This window comes from Cinclus cinclus, chromosome Z, assembly GCF_963662255.1.
Source record: "Cinclus cinclus chromosome Z, bCinCin1.1, whole genome shotgun sequence".
NCBI lineage: Eukaryota > Metazoa > Chordata > Aves > Passeriformes > Cinclidae > Cinclus > Cinclus cinclus.
The window spans coordinates 38,145,369-38,164,257 of NC_085084.1; the positions used below are offsets into that span (position 1 = coordinate 38,145,369).

General features: G+C 51.8%; 1 protein-coding gene across 1 annotated transcript; it reads left to right on the forward strand.

Moving 5' to 3' along the window:
* Positions 1 to 4,824: 4,824 nt before the first annotated feature.
* On the forward strand, positions 4,825 to 14,297 carry LOC134056950 (serine/threonine-protein kinase PAK 3-like). Its single transcript, XM_062513911.1, has 11 exons — positions 4,825 to 4,900; positions 5,802 to 5,895; positions 7,239 to 7,318; positions 8,377 to 8,440; positions 9,714 to 9,762; positions 10,955 to 11,067; positions 11,594 to 11,711; positions 12,349 to 12,448; positions 12,895 to 13,091; positions 13,682 to 13,819; positions 14,208 to 14,297. Exons 1-11 carry the CDS (start codon positions 4,825 to 4,827, stop codon positions 14,295 to 14,297), a joined length of 1,119 nt encoding a protein of 372 aa, XP_062369895.1.
* Positions 14,298 to 18,889: the final 4,592 nt, after the last annotated feature.

The window sequence follows — 18,889 nt, forward strand, 5'->3', positions numbered from 1 at the left end:
TTGTTTGTTGTTCTTTTGAGTTTGTAGGTTGGAAGGAGTAGTTTGTAGTTTGTAGTTTGTAGATAGTTGAGGCTGATAGTCAAAATAAATACTGTAAAACCATCACTGTGTTGGAAGCTTCCCTTCCTTCTGTGAATAAGCTGTAAATTTGAGTCTGAATGGTCAGGTGTTTCTAAAGCATGGGAAGATAGAGGGATGGGGTTTGGGAGTCAGTTTGGAAGTGGGCGGAGGTCTTCCTCCAGAACAAACCTCCTTGTGGAGATACAGGCTTTTAGCTGTGAATAGAGGAGCAGAAGAGGGCAAAACAGAGCAGAGCAGGGGTGTCACTGCTGGGGACGCCGCTGTGGCCGTGGTTGTGTGGCAGGTGCTGGGAAAGTTTGGGAGTGTCTGTGCTGCCCTGGGCAGAGAGGAAGGCAGCCAGGCTTCTCCACAGGCTCAGGCGCAGGTGAGTGTCCAGCAGGAACATGCGTTCTCCTACGGGAACTGAGGCCAAGATGAGGGATGAAAAGTTCTGCAGTTTGGATCTGTGTGAGCCAAGGGCTGTGTCAGCTGGGCACCCCGCACTAGGGAAGGAGCTGCCCAGACAGAGCTCCCTGGGGTCATGCTGCACACGAGGCTGGCAGGAGACACAGCCAGGGCAGGGGACCCAAAGTGGCCAAAGAGATATTCCTGACCATCCCACATGCTGCTCAGTATTTCAAGCTGGGTGCCTGCAGGAGGAAGGATGTTTGGAGTGATGGCATTTGTCTTCTCAAGTCACTGTGAGGCTTGAGGGGTCCCTGATGTCCTGGAGATGTGAAACACCTGCCTCCCCTTGTGTGCTGGTTTTACCCTGGCGGGCGTGCCCACTAGCAAGTTTTTCCCCATGAGAACTTCCTCTGTGGATTGATGGGACCAATTGGAGGCTGGTTTAGTTGTTGACAGCCTGAGAAAAGAATTGGAAAAGTCGGTTTGCTCCGTGCATCACATTTGAAGCAGGTAAGCCCCGGGAACGCTCTCTTGCATTTTTGGCCTCTTAAGGTGTGGCATTGGCCTAGCACCGGTCCCTTCTAGTATGGGGCCCGGGCCAGGCACAGGGCCAAGCTCCAGAGGCTGCCGGGCCCCATCTTTAAGCAGGGGCCCCAGTGGTCAAGAGGAGGAGAGGCCCATTGCTGGGATCCTCGCCTTTTCCCGGTGCGGCTGTGGCTCGGCGGGGCCCTGCCCTGCCCCGGCTCGGAGCAGCCCTGGGGTGGCCGAGCCCGCCCGGCCGCCCTCACGGCCTGGGGGGAGGCAGCTGGGCCCCGTTTGGGAGAGCCCCCCACGGCTTTGTGTGCTGGGCAAGGCAGAGGGAGAACCCCCGGCCTGCAGCTGGAGCCGGGTGCAGTGAGAGCCGGAAGAAAGCCATGGAGCCAGAGCCTTGGCACCCATTTCTCCTCTGGCTGGACTTTGCAGTTTTCGTCCTGCCCCTCCAGCGTGGCCTGGGCGGCCTGAGCTCCTGACACAGCTGCCGCATGGCCGGGCCCATCTCCTGCAACTTCTGTGGGAGATTTTAAGTTTTTTTCCAATGCTCAGATAAGACTTACCGCCTTTCATCTTCCCGTGGGTGAGAGGAAGAAGAACAGAAAAGATACACCAAAGTCAATGAAGTCAAAGCTAAGTTTCTAAATGGAAGGAGAATGAAGAGACTCCATGAAGGTGGGCTGAAATATCTTTTTTGTAAGTTATAGGGGTGGACTGTGCTTCACAAACATTTTCTTTAAACCATGGAAAAAAAGAGAGACCTGGGGTGGTGGGGGGGTGGAGCAAGGTGTAAAGGGTTTGAAGAATCCTTTGCCCTGAGGAAAAGAGGGGGATCTCTGTTCCTGGGAATAATATATAAACAGAGAGAGAAGTGAGCTAAAGAGAACTTTTGCCTTGGAGTAGCTCATCCTTACAAGTAATACCCCATGACTTTTTACCATGGCCCGCAACTCAGTTGTGAACAGACTGTGAAGTGGGAGGAGTTTCCTGACAGCAGATCCCGGGCAGCTGTGAATCCTGAGCAAGTGGAGTCAAAAGAGAACTGGCAATTTCCTCTCTTAGTAAAAGATCCTTATAGCTAAAGAAAAAGAAACTCCTCTCCCTAAAGTGAACTGGAAAAGATAATTTACGGAAGAAATTGACGGAAGTGTCTCTGCATGTTGTTAAGCTGTAACAAAGGGGGAAAGAAGAGCTGGTCTGAAAATCTGCTCTGAATTTATTATTCTTATTCTTTGTGTAGTTAATAAAGTCTTTTTCTTTATTCCCTTTGTAAGTGTTTGGCCTGCTTTACTTTTACTCCTAATTCTAGTTCACCACAAAAGGTAACGATATTAAAATTGGCAAACCTTAAACTATTACATTATTGGTACATTGGCCCGGAAACAAACAAACAAACAAACGAAACCATTACACCTTGGGAAATGGGAAATGAGCTCTTTGCTCATTCGCTTGTGGGAAATGCAAAGGCCAGAGAGCTCTCCGGGCCTTGTGCATCCAGGCTCAGAGGTAGAGATGGATACAATGTTTAACCTGAGACTTTAGGGAAGGCCTTTAGAATTACAAGCTAAAAAGTGAAGCAGACAGGAAAGAGGAATACAGGTTTGCACTTGAAATGGAAATATGTTTTAAGCAAAGGGAAAGATGTGTTATGCAAGCCAGGCAATACGTTAAGTAAGGTTGCAAAAGGTTTTCAAACGTAGCAATAGAACTTGTTCTAAAGTTAGTGAAAAGATGAAGATGCAGCAATGTGAATTTAGAAATGCTGTATGATTGGTTGAAAAATGATGCATTCTGGCAAGGCTGCAGAAAGTAAGGAATTAATGATTGCTATGAAAAGATGTTCACAAGTTTTGCAGAAGTATGTGACTAGTGAAAAAACGAACATAAGGCATCGGAATGAAGAAGGGAAAGGCTTCTGATACTATGGCACTGGATGTAACACCTTTAATGCCTCACCTTTCTATGAGATTGATGCCATAAGGCTAGAAAGCACTTTTTATCCAGTCTCTCAGTTGCCCCATTTCTCCTAACATTATTTTTCCGATATGGTGGGAACACGAGTTCTGCTACGGGAACTGAGGCCAAGATGAGGGATGAAAAGTTCTGCAGTTTGGATCTGTGTGAGCCAAGGGCTGTGTCAGCTGGGCACCCCGCACTAGGGAAGGAGCTGCCCAGACAGAGCTCCCTGGGGTCATGCTGCACACGAGGCTGGCAGGAGACACAGCCAGGGCAGGGGACCCAAAGTGGCCAAAGAGATATTCCTGACCATCCCACATGCTGCTCAGTATTTCAAGCTGGGTACCAGCAGGAGGAAGGATGTTTGGAGTGATGGCATTTGTCTTCTCAAGTCACTGTGAGGCTTGAGGGGTCCCTGATGTCCTGGAGATGTGAAACACCTGCCTCCACTTGGGAAATGGGGAATGAGTTCAAAGGGGTTTCTTGGCCTATGCATGAGGCTTCTGCATTCCCTATGCAGCTCAATTGTTTTCTGCACCTGGCAATTTTCCAGCTTCTACCCTTCCAATTCTCTGCACAGGCCAGCCTGCTGGTGACCGGGCATCGAGTGAGAATGGCTGTGTGTGGCACTTGCTTGCTGCCTGGGCTTAAACCACAACATGGCAAAGAGAGCAAAAGAGGTTGGAATGCAAGAGGAGGAGGGAGAAGGAAGCATCCACGTTTTGGAATGGCGGTGGTTTTTCTGTTTTCCTCAGCCTGCCTTCCCGTAGCTGCTCCAGCACGTGATCTATTTGGTCTCTGCCTCAAAACTTCAGTTTCTCTGGGACCAGCCCACTTGGGCACACTGCTTTACTCCTTCCAGCACTTTGGGACTCGGCCCACAGCGATGATGCTGGTACCTTCTATTCTCTTTCTTTCTTTCTTTGTTTTTCTTTCTTTCTCTCTTTCTTTCTTTCTCTCTTTCTTTCTTTTCTTTCTTTTCCTTCCTTCCTTTCTTTCTTTCTTTCTTTCTTTTCCTTCCTTTCTTCCTTCCTTCCCATCTGCAGCAGGCAGCTCCCTCTGAGGCACACGTTTGCCCAGGGAAGCTCCCTCAGGTGCACCTCAGATGGGCGAGCCTCCTTGGAAATGCTACAGCAGTGCAGCAGGAGGATGATGTGATTTTAGTGGATGTGTTGCTTAGCTTTCCATGTTTTCATCAATGTACCTTTTTAGGCCTGTGTCCCACCTTGTTCTGCAGCAAACAAGTGAGGAAGAAGGGCTCTGAAAGGCCTTCCTGAGGTTTTGTCCCACAGCTGGCACTGAAGGGGGGATTTCCATTGATGCTGCCTTTTAGAGCCCCACCTGCATCAAGCCTCATGATTTAACACAGGACAATGAGTGGCCAAAGGTGCTGTTCTCTTTTTTGGTTTCTCCTCACATCATCATGGTCCCTTCTCCGTGTTCAGCTTCTCAGCGTGGGCTACAAGGGCTTCCTGTGTTCTTGGTGTTACTCCCAGATGCCTTGAGCAACAGCTTATGGACTAGGCGGCCTTTTTGTGTTGCTTTGTAGCAGAGGAGAACTTTGCAGGTGCCTTTTGGCCTTAGCTGAAGTGAGAAGGTGTGCTTCTCTGCATGACTTCACAAGGCAGCCTAGAGCAGCTGCTATTGTGATGTCAGCGGCCGCATCCCAGCGCTGTCAAGGCAAAGTTGCTGTGCCCAGGCACGGGAGGCCTCAGTGGGCAGAGCAGCTCTTTGGCATGCTCCCTGCAGGTGCAACCTGCTGATCGACGAGGTCTCTGACAGCCAGCTGCACCCTGAGAGCTCTCGCAGGATTTTTGTTTGTCCCCACAAGTGCTGTCTGGAGCTGACTTGAGCAGCATAGCTCCCGCCATGGAGAGAGTGTGTGCTGCAGTTTGCACGGCTTTTACCGTGGCTTATTCTGGCTACTTTTTCACCCACCTGGCACGTAAGTAGGCGCTTCTATTCGGTGCAGCAGATGGAAGGCCAAAGGCCATGAAGAGGCCTTTTGTTGGGTAAAGCTGCTGTCAGCAGCTGCAGCTGACAAGGGGGTGTCTCTAGCCAGCGGGGCGTGGGCTGCATTTGTAATGTAGCCTGCTGGGCTTCTTCTCCCCACACGGCATGGCCTGTGGCAGTGGAGTCTGGAATCTCCTGCGTTTGCTGGCTCAAGAATGACAACTTCTAAGAGGGGAAGACAGGGAGAGCTTAGAAGGAGCGCTTGGAAAAACTGCGCTGCTCTCCAGGACTGAGGGGAAGCCTCTTCTTGTCTGCATTCCCCCATCCCAGCACATGTGTGTGGGACTTGACAGTTCCTGTGTGCTGAAAGAGCCCTTCCCTCTGTGAGGAAATCACAGAATCAGCTTGGGAAAGGCCCTTGAAATAGACATTTCAGACAAGTTCCGGTATGCTGCTGGGCACAGGAGGTGTTGCTGTGCAGCGTCACATTAGAACTGCCACCATGGCTAAAGGGCTTGGGCTGAAGCATTTCGGGGCAAAAGTTTTCAGCAAGCTCGTGGCAACTGACGCTTGCATCTCTTCAGAAAACTGAAATACAGGAAGGAGACGAGCTGTAGCTCCTGCTGGGTGGGGCAGGGCAGAAACAATGACTGTTTCAGAACTTGGACTTCATGGGCCTCAGGTTTCTGAGGGTTGAGTGGCCAAAAAGGACAAAAGACAGACACGAGGCAATCCTTTGTGCTGTTGTCTTGCTTGCTGTGTGACACGAGGCTTGCTGCTGGAGGCATGGAGTGAAAGCAGTATGCTCTGGCTTTGGGTTGATTTTTGGTGGGTTTTCCCGGAGCGGGCAGTTTTCTCACAGCATGGGGTTCTTTTTCCTTTGTGTGTTGCAGGTCACATCGCCCGTGCCTGGAGAGAATCCAGCCCTTGGGTGAGTGGGAAAGGAGCCTTTGGCGTTGGTAGCATTGGACAGCTGTGGAGCAAGCTGTGAGCTGGGCCTGCTGCAGTCCAGTGCCAGCCTGCTTGGATGAATGAAAGTACAGTGCGGGCTCTCTGCAGCAGCAGCAGCAGCAGCAGCAGCAGCAGCAATGTGTGGAGGATGTGTGTCTGTTTTGCCCAGTTCCATTTCAGAGCTTTTAAGCAGTGGAAAGTGGGGTTGCTCGTTGCTTGAATGCATGATGGAATTTCTCCTGTGCAAGAGAGCGCAGTCTGCTCTGATTGGTCCAATTAGCTGGAGGCTGAGCAACTTAGAATCCAGATGATTCCTCCTTAGTGCATCTGGGTTCTAGAGCTGAATATCAAGAAGGTTGCCTGTCCCTCCCGTTGCTGTCTGTCTGCAGAGCCCAAAAGCAACCTCAGAGCCTCCTGCGGCTGCGCATCTTCCTGAAGAAGAGGCCAAAGGGGAGGAAGATGCCCACCAAGCTGCAGCTGCTGCTACTGTGGGGCCTGAGCATCCAGCATCAGTAAGTGGCAGCTGGGAGTGGCCCTGTGGCTGGAGCAAAGGAGAGCTGGAAGTTTTTGATCAGACAGCACCTCCCCTGCGTAGTTGAAGATGCTGAGTCAGGCTGGAATCTTTCTGGCACTTGCAGAGTGTTTCACCCCTGGGAAAGGGGTGTGGAACTTGGACATTTAGGCATCCGTTCCCCACCACTCTGATAGGGGCTGTGAATTCCTCTTAGCAAGAGACAAGAGGTAGCATTAGGGTGTCTTGGGATGCTGCTGGGGTACAAGTGAGGCCCTTGGTGGCCAGTGGCTGTGCAGGCTCCCTATCTCTGGTGAGGAGAGCCGTGCAAAGATGCACTTGACAGCCTTGCAGGATATGGAGGAGCCACTGTCCCCTGGAGGGACCTGGCCCTGCTCATCAGCAGCTGTGGGGAGCTCAAGGAGCAGCTAAGCTGCAGCAGGGGCCTGTAGCTGAATATCTGTCAGGTTCTGAATGACAGGTTCTTTCCTGTCCCTCCCGCTGCTGTCTGTGCCCAGAGCCCAAGGGCAGCACCAGCCCCTGCTCTTGCTGAACGTGGAGTCAAGGAAGAGGCTGAAGAGGAGGAAGGTGCTAATGAACCTGTCCCTGCTGTCAGCCCACGGCCTGAGCAGCCAACATCAGTAAGCGCCTGCTTTGGTCAGCGGTGTCTTTGGGGTCATGTTGTGCATGGGGTAAAAGCAGCCTTTGGAATTTGCGCCTTGTGTGAGAGAAGGGGGCAGCAAAAGCCGAGAGGTGAAGAGCCCAGGATGTGGCCAGCAGCATCTTCCAAGGGGCTTGCATTTGAAATGGGATTGGAGGGGCATCTGTGGCAGGCGTGTTTCTGACCCAAATTTGTTTCTTGTCCCAGAGCTCCACTTCCTCTGGCCTGGCGCCGGCACGAGCTGCAGCTGCCGGCTCTGAAGAAGCCTCCTGTCCCCAAGCTGGAAAGTCAAGCGCGAGCAGCTCGTGCACCTGGAGCACAAGTAGTTCCTCGGGCAGCATGGAGCAGCTGCTTAGAGAGAGGACAGAGGACGAGTGCCTGGCCCTGCTGAGTATGTCCTTTGTGATGCCTGTGTGCTGGAGCAGTGCCCTGTGTGATCGTGTGTCAGCGTGAGCTGTCCCACCTGCAGTTCCTGCTGGGCTGAGTGTCGGCTGCTGCGGCCTCCACACAGGAGCTGTTGTTGTGCTTGGAGGTGCTGAAGGAACAGCGGGCTCTTGCTGCTGCCTCTGAGGGCAGCCTGGCGTGCTTTGGCTTTGCCTGAGCTTGCCTCAGTACAAAAGGCAAAAGAGAGATGGTTTGTGGCTGAGCAGGAGGCCGGGACCTTGTGAATGAGGCGACTTCAGGGAGCTCCTGTGGGGCCCAGCTCCTGTGGGGCACAGCCAAGGTCATCTTCAGATCATAGCCTCTCCTGAAGGCTGAGGAACCTCATTGTTAAGGCCCATGGCAATAGGTTGCAACGTCAGCTGCTGCTGCTGCTCTTGCAAGCCAGAAAGGCATTGTTTAGGTAAAGTGCTGCTTCAAGGCGGAGATCATGCCTCTGCTGGAAGCACTGGGCACTATTCTTCCGCTTCTGGAGCGGGCAGCTGTTGATACAAATTGATTGCAGAAGCCAAGGTGCCTTTGCTGCTTGCAAGGATGCAAGCTTTTGTTGAATGGCGCAGAGTGTTCATGGCCAAGAACAGAAAGGTTTGGGTTTTATAGACCACACTCACTTGTCTTGATCGTGGCCTTCTGATCTCTGTGTCCTTGGACTGTTTCTCCACGTGCTTAGATTTTAGTTTAGGCTTGTAGTTTAGTGCAGACCGTATGTGCTGCAGAGCTGCTTGTCCTGCTGCTGTTGTTTTGGTGGTGCTGCTGGTGGTGCTGGTGCGGCAATGGTGTTGTTGTTTGTCCAGTGAGGGAGTTGAAAGGGCCCAGTGTGCCAGAGAGTGGGGCTGCCTTGGTGATCTGCTGCAGGCTGGCATCTCAGTTTTGAAGTGAGCATCTTTCCTTTGGGTTTTTACAGGGATGCTGGTGAGCGAAGGAGATCCGGAGGCTAAATATACAGAACTGGAAATTATTGGCAAAGGGTGAGTGCAGCCACAGGTGCTTCTTCAAAGGGAGGGGCTGTGTACTTTGCTGCTGTCACCTGTCGCCGGAGTGATGTCAGGCAAGCTGCAAAGCTGTGCAGACGCTGCGCTGAGACGCTGCTATGTCTCAGTTTTGGTCAGCATTGATAGCTGTGGTCTGAAGGCATGGCAAAGACACCTGGATGCTGGAATGGTCCTTTCTGCAGCAAGGAGCAGCACCTGGCACATCTCCTGTCCCTCAAGTGTCTTTCCCCCTCTTGCCGCTTTTCTTGGGACAAATCATTTCTCTGTGTCCCAAAAGGATACAGGATCCGTGGCAATGAAAGGAGGAAAAACTTCATTGCCTCCAAGGTCAAGGTAGCAGCTGCGGGCTGTCAGGGAACAGCTCTCAGGAAGCTTTGTTCCAGCGTTTTGCTGAAAACAAGGTTCAGTGGTCAGGATGACCACCTAGCTAGTCTAGAAGCCAAAAGCAGACACAAAAGCAGCAGCTCTCTTTTGTAGCTGAGGTGGCAAAAGCCAAAGCTTCAGGCCAGTGTCCAATGCCAATGCACTCTAGAGGAAAAGGCATCGAGTGCCTGAGGGGAGAGCCCTCGTGGATCCTGTGGGGTTGCGGCCTTTCCTGCAAAGAAAGCACCAAGCTATTCCCTACTGAAAGCCAGCTCTGCTGACTGTCAGTGGGATTGATTTGCAACATTTCCTCTGGGAGGAGCCAAATGTAGAAGAAGTCCCCTGAAAAGTAGAGTGCTTCCTGTGTCTGCTGCACCCAAGAGAAGCAGCTGCCCATGGCTCTGGAGCCAGAAGGCAGCTGTCTGAGGATCTTCTGCTTTGAGCACTTCTCCATTTGTGTGTGCAGCAGTGGAGACCTGTGCCTGCTCTGCCTGTGGCTGCAGCTGTGGCTGGAGACTACTTTCCTTGTCAGCTGCAGAAAGGATGTGTGTTGAGAGGTTTTCTTCTGATGTCTGTGACATGGCTTCAAGCTTCTCAGAAGGCCTGTGTGGAGGTGCCTGAGTGTGGCACATCCACTGCAAGGAGAAGTGTGAGCAGGCCCAACGGCCATGTGTGTGTGTGTGTGTGTGTGTGTGTGTGTGTGTGTCTGGAAAAATCACAGACACGCACGGCCACAGAAAGAGAAAGGGGGAAAGGAGCCAGAGCAGAATGTGTCGCGGTGCATTTGCTGTTTGTCCCTGGCCTCTTTTTCCTCCTTGGGCCACAGTGTCTGGCTTCTGCAGGGACTAAAGGACTTCTCCTTTCTCTGCTGCTGTTTTGTTTCTAGGGGTTTCGGCACTGTGTGCACGGCAGTGGAGACTGCCACAGGAGAAGAGGTAAGTGTCAAGTGGTGCTGCAGCTTATGCAGCTCTCGAGTGCCCTCCCCTGTGCTGTGAGCTGTGCCTGAGCTTTGGGTCGCCAGTAGAGCTTTGCTGCAAAGGCAACTGAAGTGCAGAGCAGGGTCTGCCTGCCAAGCCCAGTGGGGACAGACTGTGTCCTTCTGAGCTGCCGCAAGCAATGCAAGGAGGCCAAGGGCTGTCTTTCTGAGGAGGACACGCTAGCTGGTTCTTAGTGGCAAGGCGGTGTCTTAGAGAATGGCGGTGCCCTTTGGGGCTTTGGCTCGCGGTTCCCGACTTCTCCTTTCGCGCTGTCAGCAAATCCATGGGAATTTTGATGGTAGTTCCTTAGGCACGTGCAGTGCTGCCCTTGGGAACTGTGCTTAGAGAGAGAGGTCTGCAAGGAGTCTCTCAAGGGCCTAAGCCCTGCTCAGAGCCTGGTGTGTATCACTAGAGGATCAAGGCATGAGCTATTTCTTTTTAGAATCAGTCAGGAATTGCAAATGTCACTGGTGTGCTGGAAAGCATTTTAGCAGAACAAATGGAAAATTGCTGAAGTGAGGATGTGCTAGCCTTGTTTTTTTTTGATGTGTCCTTAATGATGTTCTCATCATGACAACAATTTTTCCATAAAATCTGTCGGTTTTTATTTCTCTGGGGGGTGTGGGGTGGGGGGGACGGTCAGGATGTTTGTAGGGCGGCATTTTATCTGTCATATCTGTAAGGGTTTGCCCAGTTGTTGTGCAGTGAAGAATGCCGGTGGCCACCGGAGTAATGATCAAGCCCCCTAGAAATGGCCAAGGTTTCCCAGGAGTTTTGCTCCATTTTTCCTAGGCCTAAGTTGTTTCCTGCTTGCAAGTGGTGTGTGAATTCAAAATGGGGATGATAAAGTGAGGCCCTGGGGGAAGAATGTGGGTGCAGCGAGGGTGGTTAGAGCTTTGAGCTGGAGAGTTGAGACTGTGTTTCTGCCAGGTTTGCAAGGCAAAGGGTTTCTGGCTGTGTGTCCTGGGAGTGGTGACCAAGGAAGCAGTGTAAAGGGCTCTTGCAAGCTCAGCTTCCGGTTCCTCTGATGTCCAGTCCCAAGGCATTTTGGCACAGCGCAGCTGTATCATCCCAAAATCACAGTGTCCCTGTTGGCCTTGTGTTCCTGTGCCATCGACTTCTTTGATCCATGGTTTGCATGTCGTTTTAGGTGGCCATAAAGAAAATCAGTCTGTTGCAAGTGAAGAGCAACGAACTGTGCGTGAATGAAATCCAGGTCATGCGGGACAATAAGAACGCCAATGTGGTGAACTATGTAGACAGGTGAGTGGTTCTGCTCTTCTGCCGTGAAGGGTCACTGACGTGCTGCAAGCCAGAGGTTCAAGCACTCCTTTGGTTGCTGGCAGAGGGTGGAGCTGTTAATTCCTTCCCCTTTCTGGGCTGATCCACAGCATCTTGGAGGAGTTTGCATGGGGGCTGCATTTATCTTTTGCGGCATATCTAGTTTGAAGTGCGCTTTCAAAGAGCAGGTCTCGGCCCAATTTTACTGCGTCAGCAGCCTCCAAGTTCCTGCCCTCCGTGCCCATTGTCCTGTTGGGTTTGGTGTTTGATTTTTCCCCCAAGGTTCTTGAGTTCTGACAAAGCACTGGAGATGGTATTTCCCATGGCCTGTTGCACAGCTGTGCATACCAAGCAGTCTTTTCTACTGCACAGAGTTCAAGCCCTGTAGAGCCTTGTGAATGCCTATTCCCTTCGTCCTGTCTTCCTCGGAGAGAGACACGGACAAAAGGGTCCATCAGGTCACGCAAGCGCACGCATTCACCTGCAGGTGGTTGTTTCCTCCTTTCAGCTACCTGCTGCACGAGGAACTCTGGCTCGTGATGGAATACATGGACGGAGGGTCTTTGCACGATGTCATTAGGGAGATCCAAATGGCAGAAGGAGAGATAGCAGCTGTGTCCCGCGAGGTAAGGGATTGCGTTGGTGCTTGCCATGGCTTGGGTGGAATGGGTGGGAAGGGGAGGATTGATTTCATCTTCCAAGCTTCCTTTCTGCCTATCTCTTGTGACTGGCAGAGCAGGGGCAAGTGCATCTGGAGGGCCTGCCAAGGTGCGGGCCCTTCTTCTAGTGCGTTTGTTTGCGTTGGCCTCTGCAAACACTTGCCTGCTGGCTGTGTGTGCTGCATTCCTTCCCTGTAAGAGCAGCCGTGCTGGTGGCACAGTGTCAACCGAGTGGCAAAGACAAAGAGACACTCACAGGACTCTGCCAGAGCTCAGCCTCCAAGGAGAGCTTTGCACCCAAAGGGGCATTTGCAAAGGCATTTGCTGTCATCTGGCTGGAGAGAGCACAGGCACTGCAGCGGTGCTCCTTCAGTCTGTGTTTGCAGGGCACTGGCCAGAAAAAGCATTGCCCTTTCTCTTTCAAAGCGAATACACCCTCTCTTAGAAAGGCCCTGCTGTCGTCATGTTGCAGCAGCAAGCTCTTGCCCTCCCCTCAGCCTTGCCTGCCATGGCTCGGCGTCCCCCAGCAAGTCAGTCTTGCAGATGTGCCACTGCACTGCATGAGGGACGAAGTCAGATCTCCTGTTTGTTTTTCCTCCCTCAGTGCCTGCAAGGCCTGGATTTCCTTCACTGCAAGCAAGTGATCCACCGAGACATCAAAAGCCACAACATTCTCCTGGGCTTGGATGGATCTGTCAAGCTGGGTGGGTGTTGTTAAGGGCAGGCCCAGCCGTGGTGGGCTGTGGGCTGGGGGTGCATTTGAGTGACTTCCAGTTGCCCAAGAGTGGTGCCTGTGGCAGTGCAGGCTGCCCTGCTGCAAGCGCAGAGCACAGCCACAAGGTGCAGGGCGGTGTGGCTGGGAAGAAGGTGTCAGGAGGGGCTTTGAGCTGTGTGTGCCCTCACGCAAGCAAGGCAGTTTCAGTCTGGAGCTTCAGGGAACTAAAAGCCACTGTGTGAAACGGGGGGCTTTTGCTAAGTGGCCCATCTGCTATTTCCTCAGCTGCAGCTGTTAGGAATGCCAGCATGCCATTCCCGTTTGCATTCCCTTTGGATTCCACACTGCCTTCTTGGGCACTGGGAGAGTGGGGACTTCTTCTCTTTGCTTTCCTACTTCACGCTGGCTTGATCCGAGTGTGTTTTTTCTCCTCAGCTGATTTTGGCCTCGCTGCTCAGCTCACGGCTGAGCAGAGCAAACGCAGATCGGCTGTCGGGACTACTTACTGGATGGCGCCTGAAATTTTCACCAGGAAGCCCTACGGCCCCAAAGTGGACATCTGGTCCTTTGGCATCGTGGGGATGGAGATGGTGGAAGGAGCTCCTCCTTACCTGATGGAAACCTCCCGCACGGTGCGCTGCAACTTCTCTCAGATGCTCCCGTCCCTCTAAGAAAATCTGCCCCCGTTCTTCTGCCTGCCAAGCTTGGTAACACCTGAAGACCATAGCTCCCGGGCTGCATAGTCTCTTGTGCTTCTTGCCCTGTATTATTCCCCTTGCCCTTGAATTCGGAACGGCCCAAAGTACGCTGATGCCATTTGCTTGCTGGCAGCTTTGCCTAAGGGAGCAGTGAGCAGCGCAAAGCTGCATGTTACGGTAGAATCCTTGTGAAGAATAGAGTTAGACCAAAGTCCCTCTTCCAAAGCGGCGGTAGAGCTGGTGTCAGTCCTCGGAGAAGCCGAGTGTGCTTTTGCTGATGGATTTGCTCCTGATTCCCAATCAGCCCATGAAATCAGGGCTGAAGGCAGGAGCCTTTGCACATTGGACTGGCTGTGGTTGCCTCTGGCTTTGGGTTCAGTTGGTTGGGGTGGGAAAGGCATGTCACAGCCTCTGGCGGGGAAGAAAGGGCCACTTGTGAGAGTGCAGCTTGGCCAGCGGGGTGTGGGTGAGCAGTTTTGGGTGCGAAGGAGACAGGTGGAGTGTGGCGTTGCCTTCTTCTCTAGGCTCGACAGCTGATCAGCACCGGGGGCACCCCGAAGCTGCAGAAGCCCAGGCAGCAGTCGGCTTGGTTGCGAGACTTTCTGCACTGCTGCCTGGAGACAGACGAGGACAGGCGCTGGTCTGCCCAGGAACTTCTGCAGGTAAAAGGCAGAGCAGCTACAGGCTGTGCCAGCTACCCACTGCCAGGGGCTCCTCCTCTGCTCAAGTCCAAGGCGTCAGGTGGGCCCCGCTCCTAAGAATCTCCATTCTGGGGGCTTTCCAAAGGAAAAACAAGGAGAATCCCGGCCTGCCATGGCTTGGAAGGAGCCTTGCAATGACAATTAGACTAAGTCTCCTTAAGCTGCAGACCTCTGGCTTCATGCATTTGTGGAATTGGAAGCCATGTTTGCCTGTGGCAGGAAAGTCCTGGACAGGGAGACAGAGGTGCACAGACTGCCCTCGTTTCTCTGTGTCTCTGGTAGCCAGAGAAAGGCTGCTTCAGCCTGTGAGGAAAGCAGAAGTTCATTTGTTCTTTTTCTCTTTGGGCAGCATCCGTTTGTAACTTCAGCCAAGCCGACCTCCAGCCTGACGCCTCTGATCATGGCAGCGCAGCAGTTTATGGCTGACAGAAGATTCTAGCCGTGCAAGAGGCCGTTGTTGTTTGTTGTTCTTTTGAGTTTGTAGGTTGGAAGGAGTAGTTTGTAGTTTGTAGTTTGTAGATAGTTGAGGCTGATAGTCAAAATAAATACTGTAAAACCATCACTGTGTTGGAAGCTTCCCTTCCTTCTGTGAATAAGCTGTAAATTTGAGTCTGAATGGTCAGGTGTTTCTAAAGCATGGGAAGATAGAGGGATGGGGTTTGGGAGTCAGTTTGGAAGTGGGCGGAGGTCTTCCTCCAGAACAAACCTCCTTGTGGAGATACAGGCTTTTAGCTGTGAATAGAGGAGCAGAAGAGGGCAAAACAGAGCAGAGCAGGGGTGTCACTGCTGGGGATGCCGCTGTGGCCGTGGTTGTGTGGCAGGTGCTGGGAAAGTTTGGGAGTGTCTGTGCTGCCCTGGGCAGAGAGGAAGGCAGCCAGGCTTCTCCACAGGCTCAGGCGCAGGTGAGTGTCCAGCAGGAACATGCGTTCTCCTACGGGAACTGAGGCCAAGATGAGGGATGAAAAGTTCTGCAGTTTGGATCTGTGTGAGCCAAGGGCTGTGTCAGCTGGGCACCCCGCACTAGGGAAGGAGCTGCCCAGACAGAGCTCCCTGGGGTCATGCTGCACACGAGGCTGGCAGGAGACACAGCCAGGGCAGGGGACCCAAAGTGGCCAAAGAGATATTCCTGACCATCCCACATGCTGCTCAGTATTTCAAGCTGGGTACCAGCAGGAGGAAGGATGTTTGGAGTGATGGCATTTGTCTTCTCAAGTCACTGTGAGGCTTGAGGGGTCCCTGATGTCCTGGAGATGTGAAACACCTGCCTCCCCTTGTGTGCTGGTTTTACCCTGGCGGGCGGGCCCACTAGCAAGTTTTTCCCCATGAGAACTTCCTCTGTGGATTGATGGGACCAATTGGAGGCTGGTTTAGTTGTTGACAGCCTGAGAAAAGAATTGGAAAAGTCGGTTTGCTCCGTGCATCACATTTGAAGCAGGTAAGCCCCGGGAACGCTCTCTTGCATTTTTGGCCTCTTAAGGTGTGGCATTGGCCTAGCACCGGTCCCTTCTAGTATGGGGCCCGGGCCAGGCACAGGGCCAAGCTCCAGAGGCTGCCGGGCCCCATCTTTAAGCAGGGGCCCCAGTGGTCAAGAGGAGGAGAGGCCCATTGCTGGGATCCTCGCCTTTTCCCGGTGCGGCTGTGGCTCGGCGGGGCCCTGCCCTGCCCCGGCTGGGAGCAGCCCTGGGGTGGCCGAGCCCGCCCGGCCGCCCTCACGGCCTGGGGGGAGGCAGCTGGGCCCCGTTTGGGAGAGCCCCCCACGGCATTGTGTGCTGGGCAAGGCAGAGGGAGAACCCCCGGCCTGCAGCTGGAGCCGGGTGCAGTGAGAGCCGGAAGAAAGCCATGGAGCCAGAGCCTTGGCACCCATTTCTCCTCTGGCTGGACTTTGCAGTTTTCGTCCTGCCCCTCCAGCGTGGCCTGGGCGGCCTGAGCTCCTGACACAGCTGCCGCATGGCCGGGCCCATCTCCTGCAACTTCTGTGGGAGATTTTAAGTTTTTTTCCAATGCTCAGATAAGACTTACCGCCTTTCATCTTCCCGTGGGTGAGAGGAAGAAGAACAGAAAAGATACACCAAAGTCAATGAAGTCAAAGCTAAGTTTCTAAATGGAAGGAGAATGAAGAGACTCCATGAAGGTGGGCTGAAATATCTTTTTTGTAAGTTATAGGGGTGGACTGTGCTTCACAAACATTTTCTTTAAACCATGGAAAAAAAGAGAGACCTGGGGTGGTGGGGGGGTGGAGCAAGGTGTAAAGGGTTTGAAGAATCCTTTGCCCTGAGGAAAAGAGGGGGATCTCTGTTCCTGGGAATAATATATAAACAGAGAGAGAAGTGAGCTAAAGAGAACTTTTGCCTTGGAGTAGCTCATCCTTACAAGTAATACCCCATGACTTTTTACCATGGCCCGCAACTCAGTTGTGAACACACTGTGAAGTGGGAGGAGTTTCCTGACAGCAGATCCCGGGCAGCTGTGAATCCTGAGCAAGTGGAGTCAAAAGAGAACTGGCAATTTCCTCTCTTAGTAAAAGATCCTTATAGCTAAAGAAAAAGAAACTCCTCTCCCTAAAGTGAACTGGAAAAGATAATTCACGGAAGAAATTGACGGAAGTGTCTCTGCATGTTGTTAAGCTGTAACAAAGGGGGAAAGAAGAGCTGGTCTGAAAATCTGCTCTGAATTTATTATTCTTATTCTTTGTGTAGTTAATAAAGTCTTTTTCTTTATTCCCTTTGTAAGTGTTTGGCCTGCTTTACTTTTACTCCTAATTCTAGTTCACCACAAAAGGTAACGATATTAAAATTGGCAAACCTTAAACTATTACATTATTGGTACATTGGCCCGGAAACAAACAAACAAACAAACGAAACCATTACACCTTGGGAAATGGGAAATGAGCTCTTTGCTCATTCGCTTGTGGGAAATGCAAAGGCCAGAGAGCTCTCCGGGCCTTGTGCATCCAGGCTCAGAGGTAGAGATGGATACAATGTTTAACCTGAGACTTTAGGGAAGGCCTTTAGAATTACAAGCTAAAAAGTGAAGCAGACAGGAAAGAGGAATACAGGTTTGCACTTGAAATGGAAATATGTTTTAAGCAAAGGGAAAGATGTGTTATGCAAGCCAGGCAATACGTTAAGTAAGGTTGCAAAAGGTTTTCAAACGTAGCAATAGAACTTGTTCTAAAGTTAGTGAAAAGATGAAGATGCAGCAATGTGAATTTAGAAATGCTGTATGATTGGTTGAAAAATGATGCATTCTGGCAAGGCTGCAGAAAGTAAGGAATTAATGATTGCTATGAAAAGATGTTCACAAGTTTTGCAGAAGTATGTGACTAGTGAAAAAACGAACATAAGGCATCGGAATGAAGAAGGGAAAGGCTTCTGATACTATGGCACTGGATGTAACACCTTTAATGCCTCACCTTTCTATGAGATTGATGCCATAAGGCTAGAAAGCACTTTTTATCCAGTCTCTCAGTTGCCCCATTTCTCCTAACATTATTTTTCCGATATGGTGGGAACACGAGTTCTGCTACGGGAACTGAGGCCAAGATGAGGGATGAAAAGTTCTGCAGTTTGGATCTGTGTGAGCCAAGGGCTGTGTCAGCTGGGCACCCCGCACTAGGGAAGGAGCTGCCCAGACAGAGCTCCCTGGGGTCATGCTGCACACGAGGCTGGCAGGAGACACAGCCAGGGCAGGGGACCCAAAGTGGCCAAAGAGATATTCCTGACCATCCCACATGCTGCTCAGTATTTCAAGCTGGGTACCAGCAGGAGGAAGGATGTTTGGAGTGATGGCATTTGTCTTCTCAAGTCACTGTGAGGCTTGAGGGGTCCCTGATGTCCTGGAGATGTGAAACACCTGCCTCCACTTGGGAAATGGGGAATGAGTTCAAAGGGGTTTCTTGGCCTATGCATGAGGCTTCTGCATTCCCTATGCAGCTCAATTGTTTTCTGCACCTGGCAATTTTCCAGCTTCTACCCTTCCAATTCTCTGCACAGGCCAGCCTGCTGGTGACCGGGCATCGAGTGAGAATGGCTGTGTGTGGCACTTGCTTGCTGCCTGGGCTTATACCACAACATGGCAAATACAGCAAAAGAGGTTGGAATGCAAGAGGAGGAGGGAGAAGGAAGCATCCACGTTTTGGAATGGCGGTGGTTTTTCTGTTTTCCTCAGCCTGCCTTCCCGTAGCTGCTCCAGCACGTGATCTATTTGGTCTCTGCCTCAAAACTTCAGTTTTTCTGGGACCAGCCCACTTGGGCACACTGCTTTACTCCTTCCAGCACTTTGGGACTCGGCCCACAGCGATGATGCTGGTACCTTCTATTCTCTTTCTTTCTTTCTTTGTTTTTCTTTCTTTCTCTCTTTCTTTCTTTCTTTCTCTCTTTCTTTCTTTTCTTTCTTTTCCTTCCTTCCTTTCTTTCTTTCTTTCTTTCTTTTCCTTCCTTTCTTCCTTCCTTCCCATCTGCAGCAGGCAGCCCCCTCTGAGGCACACGTTTGCCCAGGGAAGCTCCCTCAGGTGCACCTCAGATGGGCGAGCCTCCTTGGAAATGCTACAGCAGTGCAGCAGGAGGATGATGTGATTTTAGTGGATGTGTTGCTTAGCTTTCCATGTTTTCATCAATGTACCTTTTTAGGCCTGTGTCCCACCTTGTTCTGCAGCAAACAAGTGAGGAAGAAGGGCTCTGAAAGGCCTTCCTGAGGTTTTGTCCCACAGCTGGCACTGAAGGGGGGATTTCCATTGGTGCTGCCTTTTAGAGCCCCACCTGCATCAAGCCTCATGATTTAACACAGGACAATGAGTGGCCAAAGGTGCTGTTCTCTTTTTTGGTTTCTCCTCACATCATCATGGTCCCTTCTCCGTGTTCAGCTTCTCAGCGTGGGCTACAAGGGCTTCCTGTGTTCTTGGTGTTACTCCCAGATGCCTTGAGCAACAGCTTATGGACTAGGCGGCCTTTTTGTGTTGCTTTGTAGCAGAGGAGAACTTTGCAGGTGCCTTTTGGCCTTAGCTGAAGTGAGAAGGTGTGCTTCTCTGCATGA

Coding starts and splice junctions, on each gene's coding strand:
- LOC134056950 (XM_062513911.1), top strand. CDS start 4,825: ATGGAGAGAGTGTGTGCTGCAGTTTGCACGGCTTTTACCGTGGCTTAT. Junction 5,896..7,238: donor GGACAGCTGTGGAGCAAGCT/GTGAGCTGGGCC, acceptor TTCTTGTCCCAG/AGCTCCACTTCCTCTGGCCT. Junction 12,449..12,894: donor GGATGGATCTGTCAAGCTGG/GTGGGTGTTGTT, acceptor TTTTCTCCTCAG/CTGATTTTGGCCTCGCTGCT.